This window comes from Trichoderma ghanense (genome assembly GCF_004382785.1).
Source record: "Trichoderma ghanense strain CCMA-1212 chromosome Unknown scaffold_26, whole genome shotgun sequence".
Taxonomy (NCBI): domain Eukaryota; kingdom Fungi; phylum Ascomycota; class Sordariomycetes; order Hypocreales; family Hypocreaceae; genus Trichoderma; species Trichoderma ghanense.
In genome coordinates, this window is record NW_027395689.1 from 57,246 (window position 1) to 72,988 (window position 15,743).

Below are 15,743 nucleotides of genomic sequence, written 5' to 3' on the forward strand. Positions count from 1 at the left end.
AGGACCTCTGCTGATACTCTGCTGAGACACCACAACCTAAGAAGATGGGTGGTAGTTTTCCATAACCAGGTCCTCCTTTGACACGCTCTCGGCCAAGAACCAGCCATTGTTCTGGAGGAGCGTCATCAACTGGTCGCGCAGTGTTGACGCTGAATCATAATCATCCGTCTTGAAGGAGGCCTCAACAAGGTACTCGATCCCAGTGCCGCTGGAGTTCTCAATCGGCCAGACTTCAATGTCGAGCTCCAGGCCGTTCCACGTTCCGGTGGATCGCTTGGTCAGAACTGGGCCGTAAATAACGGCGCTCTTCAATAATTCTGTGCCCCAGCCGTCCGAGACCCAGTCGTCAAACATGCCCGGGGCGTTGTCTTCGAGCATGTTCCGCGAGTCCTTCTCGTTGGGGTCGTCCGTACCGCTGTATCCCTGTGATGAAGCTGAATAGTCTCTCTGAATAGAGAGCGTCTGCGCAGAATAGAGCCAGTCGATCTGAGCATCGTAATTGCCTTGGCCAGAGTTCCAGCCGTCGTTGAAAGCCGTGTTCAATGCCCCATTGATGTCTCCGTTGTTGACCGGCAAACGCCACTTGTAGGTGAGGTCAAAGCCGCTCTTGTTCTCAACGTTGCGGATACGGCAGCTCCACCCATTGACATGAAAGTCCTCGGTAGTTGTGTCAAGGTACTGTACGTTGATCTTTGTAACAGTCGTTGGCATGGCAAAGGTGGAGAGAACAGTGGGCGTGAGCTTGAAGTCAGAGCCGAGAACAGCAGAGGGGTTCATCAGCAGGTGGACTTCATAGTCTGGTACCATGGGGCCATCCGCTGCCATAACGGCAGGCAGAAGTAGGGCCGCAGACACGGCCTTTGTCAGTATATGCTTCATGATTGACAAATGTGAAGAATGATAGTAAAATGAGAAATAGCCAGCTTGAAAGAAGAAGAAAAAGCCACCACTGCTGGAAGGAAGGAGCTTGGAATGGCACACAGATGCGCAGTTCTATTTATCTATAATTCCTACCTATTTCGAGCTCCATGCGTGCTCTGGAAAACTCCTACCCGTGTCTCGAGTCTCATTTATGCATCCCAACTGTGTGACCAGACCTTGCGGGGTTTCGCCATGCATCTTGGTACCGTTCAGGCAGGTTGCCGTCGAAATGCTCTCGCTCGACGCTGTTTTGGTCACCGAAGTCCAGTCCCTAAGCGCCCACGTGTTTCGTACTGCCCATTCTATGGATCGCATCGGAAAGAAACAGCGCTATAGCGTCGTCTGTAGGGCTTAGTGTAAGTATTAGCCTTCGGTAATCGAGATTATCAACGCCGCCAAACGCGCGATGGTGTTCAATGAGTTGCGAGTTCGGGCAATTTCTGGGTGAAAAGTGTTTGCCAACTGCTACAATAACCCAGATAGACTCGCTACAAAGGCTTTGCGATCTTGGTTGCCAGCCTTGTCACAACTGCGCTTCGTATGCCTCCCTTTTCTGACTTCTGTGTGTGGCGTCCGAATATCTCGTAGCGGCAAGGTTTGTGTCACATACGGAGTAGCCTATGGTCCATTGTGCACTGTGATCGCTTATGCTCACCGAAAGGCCCTGAGAATTCGCCCTAACATCAGCAATAAAAGAATACACGCCTATAACGCGAACACTATCCTCCTCACCGGTCACTCTTTCAGTTGCCCCACATCCTCGCCATAAGTAATATACACGGGTCGCTGGCATCTGTCTAGGCACAGCCTCGGATAAGAAACCGTAAGGGAACATTGATTGCTGTGATGCACCTGGATATTTACCCTATTCCCGCGTACAAAATAACATCTTTTAACACTGTGCTGAAAAGTCACAGGCTGTGACGAACCGGTGCCCTATACCTAAGTATAGAATAGATTCCCAAGGGACAAACCGTTGGTTCAAGTGAATAGCTCTACCGATTAAGCTATCCGTTCCAATAGACCGTAGAGGAAAAGTTCACAGTTGCAGACTGTAGATTCTTAATAAACGATTGTATTAAGAGTACTATCCTGAGAGAGAAGGGTACGGTTAAACAACCAGTTACTACATAATAAGGAATATAGTGGTAGTTAAATACATGCACTTTGAATGCAACGACAGGACTCGAATGCATTAAGTGCTACCCCTATTTCGCGTCCTTTAAAAGCCCTTGATTGCAGGCGGCTCAGCTTTGTCCGCCTCTGCGTAATTCTTCACTCTACCGAGTGGCTTTGGCTTCGGCCGGTAGCTAAAGACCGGGGGAGAATAAGTCCCGTCGCTGTTGTGGGTGATGGTAGCAACGGTCTGACCTGGTTTGGCCACGGTAAAGTCAATTTCCGAGACCGCACCGAGGGTAGTAATGTCAACAGTTTCCCCGGGGGAAAAACTCCCTGTAGACACATAGTATTTAACCACGGGGGTGAGTTCGTAAACCTTGTTTGGCTGAGCCCGCCAAACCGCGACTGGAACAACTTCATTCTGATTGTTATACTTTCCATATCCGCAGTAGACCGTCGCTGCATAGTATTAAGATTAATTCTCTATTGTTTCAGTATGGAGCAAGAGTTAGAACTCACTGTATTTGTCAGGGTCGAACGGCGTGGTGGTGATGCCGAAGGAATTGTCCTTTTTAGTAATTTTGTACGGCTCAACAAACTGAGGGCCATCGTCCACAATCTCCATAACGGGAGATGTGCCGGGCTTCGTATTAGAAGTCAGCTCGACTGGGGCATAGTCGCTGGTGGCAACGACGACACCGTAGTCGACTGGTTTCGGAGTTGTTCCACAAATAGCAAAATTGGCAGTTTTGATATCAAACGCCGCTCGGCCTCTCGGAGATGGAACACCAGGGGACTTGATCCAGACGTTGGTGTATATCTGCCCAACAGACGTCGACTTAATAGGATCTTGGTTAAAGAAGAGATAATTTTGTGTGTCCTCAGACTTATTGAGGACATTAACAAAGTACTCGGCGGTGGCCATTTTATCAGAGTTGCTCTCCCTATGGGATTTGTATAATAATGTTGATTTAAGACAAGGTCCGGGTAGTCCGTAAATGTCTGTAAAACAGTGATTTCTCAGTCCTTATGTTTTCATTTGACTGGGAAGCTAGGTCGCTATTTATGCATTTTTAGTAAGTGCTAGCCATGGGATATTCTTCTCACATGTGCATACGGAGCCCGCGGCAGTGCTATCGTCTCAAACACTAAAATACATTCCAGACACATGCAGCACCGTAATTGTGGCTGGCCCGACACTTCAACTCAATTCGCCCCCAAAGTGCCCTTGTATACTTGCCCAGGAGTGTCTAAGGCGGTTCAAGGCACAGCCATATTAGTTTTCCCATACTCTATGCGAGTATTAACACATGGAGTGGCCTTAGAGCCTGACCGGTCATCGTTCTCTCAAACATGCATTTGATTGGAATTACCATACGTGTCGACAAGGATGGGAGATCCCCACACTCGTAGACACGGCTGGGTCCATATCCGAAGCTTAACTGGGAGTTGTTCTTGCACCGGTGTAGGTTTGACGTCGCTTAGAGTTAAGGAAGCCAGGATGCAACCGTAATAGAGTTTGTTAATACAAGCCTAAGGGGGAAGCGGCACAAGATTTCCTGTTTTCACTGTAGAGTAAAAGAACTAGCATGGCCAGGATAAGAGGTTGTCTAGGTAGATAGTATTAAGCAAGGACTGAGAAAATACATATTAAGTACTCTTCTTATCTCCCTATAATACTAATAAAAGGTAGTGAAATTATATAGGTGGGGAACTTAGCTAGTATAAAATATTTAGTAAAGCAACCTCTATAACACTTTATTTAGTACCCCCTAATATTCTCTTTACTTATATGCCTCCTTATATCTACCTTTATCTTAAACACCAAGTATATTTCACATTCTTATCTAACTCAGCTACTATTTAGTGTAAATTAAGGATTGTGTATACTGTATTATTGCGTGGTATTATTGCTAAATATGGGAGGATCTGTGGTATACTCTTACTTTGAACTTTGACTTTCACGTCTCATTCCAATTTCTATACATTAGAGAAAACGGATGAGTGGGTTACATTAAGATAGGGAGTATAGACAGCTACGTTCCAGAGCAATCGGTCTAGATCGGTCTGAGTTTGACACATACAGGAATACTCTTACTTTGAACTTTGACTTTCACGTCGCATTCCAATTTCTATATATTAGAGAAAACGGATGAGTGGCTTGCCTTGAGGTAGGGAGTGTGCACACCTACGTTCTAGAGCGATCGGTCCAGATCGGTCTGGGTTTGACATATACAGGAATCTCTAAGCATGTCGTGAACAATTAGGGTTTGGTTTTCAGCCATACTCTAAAGATTGCCGCTGTATCTAGAGAGAATTGTAGCAATGACGAAATAGCAAAAGCTTTAATTATAAGAGTAGTGTAAATGAAAAGTTTATAGAGGGTTACTATAGGGTTACTGCACAGTACTGTATATAACTTGATAAACCGATTTTCCTTAACTTAGAATCAGCAATGATTAGCTTTTCTGTGACGAACCGGGCTTCTATGGTTAGTAAGAACAGACTTTCCAAGGGACAAACTGTATGTTTAGGTAGTCTGTGTTAGCGGATGGTCAGGTCGGATCTCAGGCAGTAAACTGTCACGTAGCTGGTAATACAATTAAAAGGTATCCGGGTCTAATATGATTGTATTATTGCTGTTGTGTTAACAATTGGCTATATAAACTATCCGAATGAGTGACATGAATGCGACTTATATACCCAGTTATCCATCTTGGATCGATAGGATTCTTATCAATCTGTTAGGGGATTGATGTCCTGTTTCTCGATCCCGGGGAGGATCGAGAAGTTGTGTTTCGATCCTGCTTCTATTAGTTATATGGCCCGACAGTTATCCGTAGCCGTTCGTCATGGTGGCCCACTGTCGCGACTATGAGTGTTAGGTCGTGACATTTGCATATCCTAGCTTTATCTTATGCACAGGAAAAGTTTATATGTACTGTAGTAATATATGTAGATTGACGGAGACAGTGGCTATTTGAGGAATTTTAACTAGCCACAGACAGAAGTTTAGTAACTGTCTGCTCTAAAAGCCTATTTCTACTAAGGCGCATTTAAAACACTATAGTAACATTAGCAGCAGGGTTGGATACTTGGGAATGGATCGAGCCTGTTAAACATGGCGAGGAGCAAGAACGTGAAACAAGACTCGATTAACAATAACTGTGTGTTTTATAATTTTATCTGAGGTGCCTCCTGGAGTAACACAGTAAGGGAAAGACTTGCATATTCTACCAGATGTTTATTTAATTTACTCGTAAATCTACTCTTATAGCAAGCTATGTTATAAAAGGCGTAAACAGTATCTATATACTTAAAAGAGACAATTTGAAACAGGATATAGCCTTTATATAAATAACAAGCCTAGTACCTTAGCTCGCATAAGAGTAATATAACAAACTGCGGGATTGCAACATTGTTAATTTCTAGCAGTTAAGTTACAAAGGGCTTACTGATGCATCTAGATTCCTAGGGAAGCCAACGTTTTGCCTAGGTACCCTTGGCTCGGTGCCGTCTTGATAAGTCAGGGCCGCTCCAGTGGGAATAACTATAAGCGTTCGGGCAGCGTAAAATAACCAACTGTTTGTCTACGCAAGTAAATCCAGAAGAGTAATTTGTAGTAAGCCCCATATTTCTTCTATATCAGGCTGATGAACCACATCAAGGTTGAACGAAATGTATTAGGAATGAAAGGCATTTAAAAAACGACTTTTAATTGCGAATATTCTTACTTTTCAAAGTAATAAGCCACGGCAATTGTAATTCGAGGTTGTATCTGGTCAGTCCTGGATATTCTCCCCTAAGCAGATTCCATGCCATAGTACGGCAACCAGAATAGAAACATACAGCACCTCAAAGAAAACCAAGGGTGCAAGCCGGAATACTAGAGGCCATCTCTAGGCCTGCAACGGAGCTGCCACAAACAATTGCCACCAACGTAGACACATCGAGGGCATCGTACGTCAACACAATCATAACTTCGTCCACAAAATTGGCTGCAGCGTGAGGCGAATGTATAGATGGAGCTTCCCGAACTAACATTAACCGCCCTCTCGCACTCATAGTCCTTGCGGCAGTCTGTAGCGCACTTCTTGTTTCCGCCCGCGTCGGTTTGGATAAATTGATCATAGTAGTACTCAGCTTCGTGATCGTCAACAAGGGCGACTCCGTATAAGCGGTTATTAGTAGTCCCATTAAACTCTTGGATCAAGACGATATTATCCGCTGGTTTCTGGTACGTAGTAAACGTATCGTTTCCGTGGATTTTTGCCCTTGCATTGTCCAGGGCGGCTCGACCGGTGGGAACAACTTGGAGGTGCGGTTGGGCATCTGTCGGGTCTGCCAGACAGCAGCGTAGGCCAACGGCCGACATGAGTAACAGGTTCGTAATATATGTGACAAACATGGGGATATGAAAACGTAATTTAGCAGACGTGAAATTGTTTTTCATAGATATAGTGAAAATTAAAGAATGAGTATTAGATTATTACATGCAGTAAAGAGCATGTAATTTATATAAAATCCTAGCATTCCTAACATCCTATACTAAATCCACACCTGGCTCGTATATAATATTATTAGCTAAGAGCTGAGAAGCCACCTATTTAACTCTTTTATAATAAACCTGCTATAAAACAAGCAAAGATTTAAAACAACTCGTTAAAGTTCACCCTATGTATAGAGAGTAGGTTTATAACAGTTGGAGCTATTAAATGGTTTTAAATGTGCAGATATATAGTTCTTGAAGTGGTAGGCGGCGTTTAACAGCTAGGTGGTACTTTGAATTGTTTTTTTTTTTTCAGCTGAAAGCTAGCATAGAGAAACTCTAAGTTGTTTAATAAGCTTTCAGCCACAATTCCTTCAATACTAAAGGTGATTCTAGCCTCTTTTATTAAAGAATCATTATGTCAGACTCAGCCCGGAACTTTCCAGGTGTTCGCCTTCCATCCCCATTGCTAAACATCGGTATGTCCTGGATTTAATCTCTACACACGAAAATACACGAAAATACGCACAACAAAGCGAACCTATCTCGCAGAGCACCCTCCTCGCCTTAGCCATGGAGCTAAACTCACAGAATACTACAACAAACCAGGAAGATGCCCAGAAGTTCCTCGCCGCGCATCCTGAGGTTCTCGTCGGCAGGGATGCTCTACGTGAGGAAAGGGCCAAGATTGGTGGAGACGAGGCCAACACGTTTGCCATTTACAACAAACCGGTCAGCAACATTGTTCTCGTCCAGGAGTTTGATGCCGATACGAAAGAGCGCGTCTTTGCGGTTGCGCTAGTAGATGATGCTCAGGCCGAAGAGTACTATAGAAAATACAAAGACGAGGATGAGCCATCTGACCGAGGCAGTGGCGATGCTACGCAACCGCATCAATTTTTATTTGAGCGCGCGCCGACAGCCTAAATGTTAGACTGCCGAAATACAATGACACGCTATCTTCGCCGTGACTTGGTCTGCTTGGGATTCTCTCTTTCTACTTTCTTCTTTCAGTTTGCTAGCAGTCAGGATGTTCTTTTCTCTTCTCTTTGTCCTCTCTTTCTCTGTGAACCTTTGGGCTATTCAATGGGCTTTATATCGTGTTGGCAATTCTCCTTGACAGTCCCTCACCTTCTTTGTTCTTCTACAGTTCGATCTACTATGAGATCAACTTTTTGCTCTGAAACGTAGTTTCCCTTCTTCTCAATCATATCAGAAACATTTTGATGCTTAATAGGCTTCTGTTCTAGTTTTCCAATCGTGATTTACACGAGGCGAGCCGAAGTCGACTGACGACGAGTTCATGCATCAATACATTGCTCGTTATAACCAGCACTGAGCTTTTTCCATAATCCACGTAAAGTATATAAACTTGCTTTCTGCATCAAACCCAGCAACCAGTCAAGCTCTCCCTATTAAGTTTGCTCACAAAACGCTAGCTACAAGGTAACTATGCTTGGTTATCTTATACTACTTCACTGAAGTGTCATCCAAGTGTATAGCAACAAGTTCATTAGGCCCTTTATGGCGCATTCCGCCCTCTTATAGAGCTTCAATATGTCTATTTACCATAGGTAGTATAATCTTGTTCTTTCAGATACCGTGATGCTCTTGGCCTTGTTCAATGTCACTCAACATGCCTGGACTCGCGGTACGCCGGACATTAGAGGCTGCCATGTGTTGGTTAAATAAAGCACTGTATGGACTAGGGCAACAGCTGGCGCTTATCTTGCACTCTCTAGTAGGAATGAATAGGTTGGCCGCTTGATGGGGGGAAAAAGAAACAAATATATTGTCAAACTCTACACCTTCGGTTGGAATCACATGAACAATGACATTTAGCATGGTGCCAACAAACCTGATTTGACCAAGCAGGTGTAGGCTGTCAATAGAAAAGCCCAAGCCCGACTGGAGAGCATATTCATAGGCAAGCGACCGACTCTGTCAACAGTGCCTTGACTCTGTTTGCCACCAATCCCCCCTACCAACACACACACACCCTTAGATACTGTTGCACTCTTTATCCCAAGTGAATAGTAGGAGACTTCATGGACATCAATCCTCGTCGTCAGAATCGATCACAACGGCGTAGGCCGTGAGAAGACATATCAGGTATTATGCATAGTAGGCACAAAGGGTGGATATAAGGGACAGTCAAGCACAGTCAAACACTGCACTCTAAAGACCAGAATCAACAACACAGTAATACCAGGAGGCCAAGTGCTAGATGGTCTTTACAATCCTAGAAAAACATTGCTAGAGACAAATTCTCTTATCGAACCTTTCGTTCCTACCGGGCTATCACTCGCGTTGCCTAATTCTTTCTCTTTCTTATCCTAAACCATTTATGCTGGCAAACGGCAATATATTTCCAGGCAGCTGTTTAAATCTCGATCATGGCTGCTAACGGTCTCTCTGACGCTGCAGTTTAGCTATAAGGCGCACTACCTGCAAGCTATTATTGTAAAGAACATAAATTCATACTACAGTAGCACCTTCACGCCGGGCAATTCCTGTCGGGGAAACGGATGCAAGACTTTCAAGAGGTTCGAAATGACCAATGCGGTGTCGCATTTGCCGGACGAGCACAGCTTTTCGAAATTTCTCATCGCAACGCCTATTTCATACATGGGAGATGTGCTGTTTAGACCATTATCAACTATACGTCTTTGACCGCAGACTGTGACCGCACTTATGTAGATCTTTGCCAGTCTTCGGCTGTATGGAAACGGCAACTCGAACATCTCCTAGGCAGCCGAGGCTTTTCGGAGACGCTGTGCAGTGTTACCCTGCGTGTCGGCCTTGTTGTCTTTTTTTTTTTCCTGGTTCGCAGGTTAGAGCGGGCATTGGTGTTAAACGCTTCGTCGTCCCCGACACGTCATGTTCCACGAGCGGCTACTCCCTAAGGCCAGATCATGGAGGAAGAAGTTCAGCATGACTAGTCATAGGTAGTGGCAATTTGACCACCACCGAAACCAGATCGCTCTCATTCATGCCCCAGTGTTTGAGAGTCATTACCTAGGTGGTCTTCAGCCAATGCCCGTACCGTAGATGCTAGTAAAAGGGAGAAATAAGCAACTGGTGGAAACTTACCACTCACGGCACCTTCAGTGGTGAATGTGTACACAATGCGGATAGACAGACGACACCTTCAGGCTTATATTATTCTATGCAGCACATGGCATATGCGCCTTGTCAATCGAGCCCGCTTACAAGCCTCACACATCCCGCCAGCGCAGAGACGACCTCATCTAGAAAAAAAGGATGGTTATCGAGAGGCTACCATACACGCCACATCCAACCCATCGCTTATCCACGAATCGTAATCAGGTTTACATCTATGCATTTGACCTCATCCTGACCAGTTACTTACGTTGCAGATTTGGGGTCGGAAGAAATAGCCAACCCACGACAGATGTGGTTGTGAGCATTTCCATAGGTGCGCATGGGAATTTTGCAAAGGGCACGAGTGCTTGCGTAGTGCCATCATCAAATAGCCTGGCGGCAATTCGTAACGGTTAAATATTCCGCTTCGTATAAACTATTCGTAAGTAGCATATATACTGTGCGAACAGTGAGCAGTGATTGATTTTCAAGGCCGATGATTTAGCCTTCACGTCTCTGCATAGGCCTCCACATGAATCTGAGAATACTGCCGTCGCAGGGTAGAGATGGTGTGTGAGTTGGGAACGCTATTGGGGCGCTTTTCTGTTGGTTGCTGCAACATGGATATGTGACTCTGGCGATCACAGCAAAGCCTACCGGCTTCGAGAAGCGATCATAACATTCCAGATACAACACGAAATACAATTCTCCACCTGGTGAGAAAAGATTCCTGTCGAGAATAGAGTCTTTGAGTGAGAATGCAAGCTGGAAGTATATAAACCCTGTGTGAGCCGGCTGTTGTCGCCGTTCTTAACTTTTAATTCATCGGCTCTCACAACTGTTTTTGGAATCAAAACTCTTATCATGAAGCTTCAAACACTCGGCGCCTCAGTGCTAGGCTTTGCGGCTGTCGTCGTGGCAGGACCGGCGGCATGCGCTCTTCCGTCCACATACCGCTGGAATTCGACCGGTGCCTTGGCCAGTCCGAAGTCAGGCTGGGTCTCGCTGAAAGACTTCTCGCATGTCATCTATAACGGCCAGCATCTTGTATGGGGATCAACGCATGACACAGGAACAGCTTGGGGTTCAATGAACTTCGGTCTGTTCAATGACTGGTCGAATATGGCAACGGCGAGTCAGAACAAAATGACCCCCGGTACTGTCGCTCCAACGGTCTTCTATTTTGCGCCGAAGAACATTTGGGTGCTGGCCTATCAATGGGGCCCGACCACGTTTTCCTACTTGACGTCAAACAATCCCTCCAGCGTCACCGGATGGTCGTCACCGCAACCTCTCTTCTCCGGCAGCATCTCAGGCTCTAGCCCACTGGATCAGACAGTCATAGGCGACAGCACGAACATGTATCTGTTCTTCGCGGGAGACGACGGCAAAATCTACAGGGCGAGCATGCCTATCGGTAACTTCCCTGGAAACTTCGGTTCGTCGTCAACAGTGGTCTTGAGCGATGAAAGAAACAATCTATTCGAGGCAGTTCAAGTCTATACCGTCCAAGGGCAGAAGCTGTATCTCATGATAGTTGAGGCAATAGGCGCAAATGGACGCTACTTCCGGTCGTTCACGGCCACTGACCTCGGTGGCACATGGACTCCGCAAGCCACCAGCGAAAGTCAACCGTTCGCCGGCAAGGCGAACAGTGGCGCTACCTGGACAAACGACATCAGTCATGGTGATCTGATTCGCAGCAATCCTGATCAGACGATGACTATTGACCCTTGCAATCTGCAATTCTTGTACCAAGGGAGAGCGACAAATTCTGGCGGCGACTACGACCTCTTGCCCTACCGACCAGGGCTGCTAACCCTCCAGCGTTAATTGTTCACAGATGTTCATGGCAGATGCGCGGCGGCCAGGCGATGGGTTGATGATCTGCCAACTTGGATGAGAACGGACGGGAGTAGAGGGAAGAACGTGAAGACTCGGCATTTTGTAGAAGCGTGGTTGTTGCTTCAGAGCCTTACGCATATGTAGTTGCTATTGGATTGGTTAAGGGAACTCTTTCGGATCATAGGACTCCAAGTGACATACATGACTTACCAGGCTGGGCACAATGGCGAGCACCTCTGGCGTCTTGCCGTTGTCGTGAGTTGATATTTCGGTCATGATCACGAAGTATCCACGCATTCGTATACCTTACCAGTTGTTTGTGAATACATAGGCGGTATGTATGCATCAAGTCAGAAACCAAGGGAACGACTGTGGGAAACAAGCAATCACTAACAGAAGCTAGATAACCCCTTAGACGTCTTATGTACGGACGAATACTTCCAGTGATCGTGCCTAGGTAGGCACGGTGCTGTGAATGTGTGCGGACTGGGAGTAGGTGTGATAAGTAGCTCTAAACTAAGCGCAAATCATCTACAATTCTTGCCCTCAGGACAGCTCCGCATGATGTTGGCAGCCGGAGCAAACACGAAGCACATTCAATGAATGGTTCGACCTTCCGAATCCGTACCGATCAATACTTGGTAGTGGCTGAGCGATTGACGGCTACTCGTCTGTATAGAGTATTAATCCAGCAATGCTAATGCGGCGGGTAAAAACAAATTTGAATGGGGGTACGAGTGTAATCAAGGCCGTCATGCCTTGGGTTCAGCCGCTTCCTGTGTTGAACAACTTAAGGCATCGGCCGGGATTTCTATCCCCTTGGCGCCCGGTTCTGTATTTAACAACGCGCTTCAACATATGGATTGGTACGATAGTCTCCTAATGCCTGGGTACATCCGCGAGGCAATACCCTGGTCGATGATCTACAGTGATTAGTTTGTCCAGGCCATGCTAGTGCTGAGGGAGGCGTGGTGGTAACAGGCGATCAACGCCTGCCGGAACTTAAGCCTGGCTATGACGCTTCGGCCTTTTCTTCTTGACACGGCGGCTAACGGCGACGATCCGATGAGGCTGACACATTAGTATGCCAGAGATACCCATCCGGGTACTGCCGAGGTAATTACCTTGCAAGCTTATACCAATACATTTGCAGCATCAATTTCAGATTCAATGTCTATAATGTAAGCGCCGAATGCTCAAACACGGAAGAAAGACTGCGTCCTTGCGTTCATTATATCGCTCCATGCATATGTATCGGCTGAGCACTTGGAATTTGTCCGGATGCTTGACTGCTTCTCGGTACCTACAAGCATCGGGAATTGTCTCGACATTTTTGTTTCCTCGCTCATCCCTACTCGGAAATTCTGTACGGAGAATTTGTCTCTTGGAATTATGGAGTCCATGGCTTCAGTCCATGTGTGTACGTACAGCACATGGCTTCCAGAATAGGTGCCTGGGCTGAAGATCGCTGACAGCCAGACAACCCCAGATAAGCATAATGCCTGCTCTTATTTCCACAACGAGGAGTTGGGCATGCCCCTTTTCTGGCAACAACGTCACTCTGGTAGTGGGACGACTACTCGGGAAGGATGGACATGAAAATCAACTAGTACAGCTGACTGCAAGAAAGATTCATTTCACGAAAAGCGCTTTTGATCATACAGACACCTGCATGCATGGGGTCACAATTCATTTGTTACTGGCCCTCGCAGACGTCAAAGCTCGGCCAAGCACAATTGCGCCGCTGGGCTGAGGGCAATGAAGCTTGAAGCAGAAAAAGAACGTCGCTCCTTGACAACGAGGGTCGTTGCGGGTATGCTATTGTTACATTTTTAGTGCACCGAGGACTTCACCATTGCTTGCAGTCTGGAGCGTGTTAATCGCCGTGGTCTTTCACATATATGAAGTTCCAACCTCTCCCAAGCGATGCGACACCGGAGTGTCGTGCCGAAAACGATGGTCGTCTCCGCAGCTGTCAGTGGACACTCAAGTTTGCACAGCCAACCCGCCGAGTAAGAACTGCACACAGACGTAGGGTTCGAAATCAACTATATTTACATTTTCGATGGAAACAACCGCCTGTTGGTGGGTTGTCACCGTCCTGCCGGTTACTTAGAAGTGACCATGATAAGAGCACTACTCGTGCTCCCAAGGCACCTATTGGCTGCTGGGCAATCATAACCCTTGACAAAAGGGAAGACCTGCGTCGCTTCCTGCATACGGAGTATTTTTCTTGTTGATGATTAGTTCAATACGTATAGCCACACACATTATGTGATTACTGAATATCAAGTGTTGATTAGAATCACCTGCTGAACTGGGAATTGATCCTCAGTCTCAGGGGATGGTGCTTATCCCATTGACGGCGAGCGAGTCAAGTCCTGTGGGTACGTCCCCAAAGTGCGGGTTGCAAGCCGAACAGACTGACAAAACGAACATCCACCAATGTGGCCGAGTCTGACCTTCTCGCCGATCTACCCATTTCAAGCCGGAAGTACTACACCCGGGCCATCGCAGAATGGCTGACTACTGTTCCATTGGCATCCGTACTGAGGCTCCGCCAAGGGGTTTGCATTCGTTGGACATTCTTGCCGCCGACTTCGTGGTCCAAATATAAAAGAGGCTCTCGCGCACCTCAAGAAAGGGACTATCTCTCCAACATCGTCTACAGCGTCTTCCAGAGCATCGCGCATTATCAGACCACTACTACGCTACGCCCATTCGTATCAATATCGACCATGTTCTTCGGCAAAGCACTCTTCGCCGCTGCCAGCGTTGCTTCCACTGTCAACGCCCTGGGCATTAACTGCCAAGGCAGTGGTCTCTGCACCGGCAACAAGGGTCTTTTGGGAACCCTCCTTGGTCAGATCAAAGCGATGGACCAAAACAAGACCTTCTCGGACGGCGAACACATTGCCTGCGCCGAGTCTTCCGTCACTATTGGAGACCCAAGTCTCTGCCTCTTCTACCAGAAGACCGGCCGAACGTTTACCGTTGCCCAGACCATCTGGTACGTCCAGGCTCTTATGGACCATGGTTGCACAGCGTGCGGTAGCATCCCTGTGGACGACGGCAACAACGTCGACAACGGAGAATTGACCGCCAACATGGTCACCAACGCAAAGCGTCGTGATACTGGCATGGTCAAGGTTGTCAGAAAGGCCGCAGACCAGACCGAAAACGTTTCCAAGTTGTCGAAGCGCCTGGGTATCAACTGCCGCGGTAGCTCTACTTGCGGTGTTGGAGGTGTTGCAAACCTCCCAGCCGGACATATCGACGACCTCAAAAATGCCATTGCTGGTCAGGGTGATGGTGTCTGGGGCAACGGACAACAAATCGGCTGCGTTCCTCACGTCACGGGCCGTCTGTGCGCTTTCTACCAGAATGTCGGCGATCGCACTTTCACTACGCAGCAGACTTTGATGTACCTTGACTGGCTCACGGACCACGGCTGCACCGTCTGTGGCAGTGTTCCTACTGATGATGGCAACAACGTCGACAACGGGGAGCTGACTGTTAACTATGTTGCGTAATTGGCGGAATGGTTGAGTCGGGGCGAATCATTGAGTTTCCTCTCTTGACTTTCAACGGCTACCTCTGCGGATTACCGAAGAGTTCCCGCTTATGTCATTTTACTTTCTGTAACGACAGACTAGGCAGATACGTTTAATAACCTAAATACTTTACGTTTTGTTTAATATCTATATCAGACATGCAACTGGTACCTCCTTTACTGAGTCAAGTATATTCCCTTCGAGGAGATGAGAATCGTAATTCCCGTATCCACACCCAAGTAGACCTTCTCGCGGCGTTGTATGCCATCAACTGTCGATTTCATGGGTGTTAGATAACAGAACTCAAGGGAAAGCTCCGTAACTGCTGTCAGTCACACAGATTCTACGCCGGATAAGGACTGAGCTACATATGAGTGATCAAGAAAGGCACGTACATATATCCTACGGAGTACGCTAAACTATTTTCTATACCTGACACTATTGGTTTGTAAAGGGAACTCCGTAAGATTGATGGATGGATAGTAAGCTACAGATGTTCAATCGAACGACAACTCTCGTTATTTGCTTCTACAGAGGGTACGAGTGTATTCAAGGCCGTCATGCCTTGGGTTCAGCCGCTTCCTGTGTTGAACTTGACACGTGAAAGCAAGCTCTATCTCATACCTACACGCGTCTTCCTGTCGATGACTCGACGCTTATTGCGACAGTGGTTGATGAATGTTCCGCATTCATAAGGCACTGACGCCTGC

General features: G+C 46.7%; 6 protein-coding genes across 6 annotated transcripts; 3 read left to right on the forward strand and 3 right to left on the reverse strand.

Annotated features, from left to right (window-relative positions):
• Nucleotides 1-36: 36 nt before the first annotated feature.
• CCMA1212_010463 (uncharacterized protein) lies at nt 37-879 on the reverse strand (the record flags this gene model as incomplete). Its single annotated transcript, XM_073707507.1, has 1 exon — nt 37-879. The coding sequence occupies one exon, from the start codon at nt 877-879 to the stop codon at nt 37-39; it is 843 nt and encodes a 280-aa protein (XP_073553966.1).
• A 1,264-nt stretch (nt 880-2,143) lies between these two features.
• Nucleotides 2,144-2,965, reverse strand: CCMA1212_010464 (uncharacterized protein; the record flags this gene model as incomplete). The annotated part of the gene is made up of 2 exons (XM_073707508.1): nt 2,144-2,499; nt 2,560-2,965. The coding sequence occupies 2 exons, from the start codon at nt 2,963-2,965 to the stop codon at nt 2,144-2,146; spliced, it is 762 nt and encodes a 253-aa protein (XP_073553984.1).
• A 3,049-nt stretch (nt 2,966-6,014) lies between these two features.
• CCMA1212_010465 (uncharacterized protein) lies at nt 6,015-6,415 on the reverse strand (the record flags this gene model as incomplete). Its single annotated transcript, XM_073707509.1, has 2 exons — nt 6,015-6,020; nt 6,083-6,415. The coding sequence occupies 2 exons, from the start codon at nt 6,413-6,415 to the stop codon at nt 6,015-6,017; spliced, it is 339 nt and encodes a 112-aa protein (XP_073553983.1).
• A 687-nt stretch (nt 6,416-7,102) lies between these two features.
• Nucleotides 7,103-7,456, forward strand: CCMA1212_010466 (uncharacterized protein; the record flags this gene model as incomplete). Its single annotated transcript, XM_073707510.1, has 1 exon — nt 7,103-7,456. One exon carries the CDS (start codon nt 7,103-7,105, stop codon nt 7,454-7,456), a length of 354 nt encoding a protein of 117 aa, XP_073553971.1.
• A 3,042-nt stretch (nt 7,457-10,498) lies between these two features.
• Nucleotides 10,499-11,467, forward strand: CCMA1212_010467 (uncharacterized protein; the record flags this gene model as incomplete). The annotated part of the gene is made up of 1 exon (XM_073707511.1): nt 10,499-11,467. One exon carries the CDS (start codon nt 10,499-10,501, stop codon nt 11,465-11,467), a length of 969 nt encoding a protein of 322 aa, XP_073553970.1.
• A 2,750-nt stretch (nt 11,468-14,217) lies between these two features.
• Nucleotides 14,218-15,012, forward strand: CCMA1212_010468 (uncharacterized protein; the record flags this gene model as incomplete). The annotated part of the gene is made up of 1 exon (XM_073707512.1): nt 14,218-15,012. One exon carries the CDS (start codon nt 14,218-14,220, stop codon nt 15,010-15,012), a length of 795 nt encoding a protein of 264 aa, XP_073553973.1.
• Nucleotides 15,013-15,743: the final 731 nt, after the last annotated feature.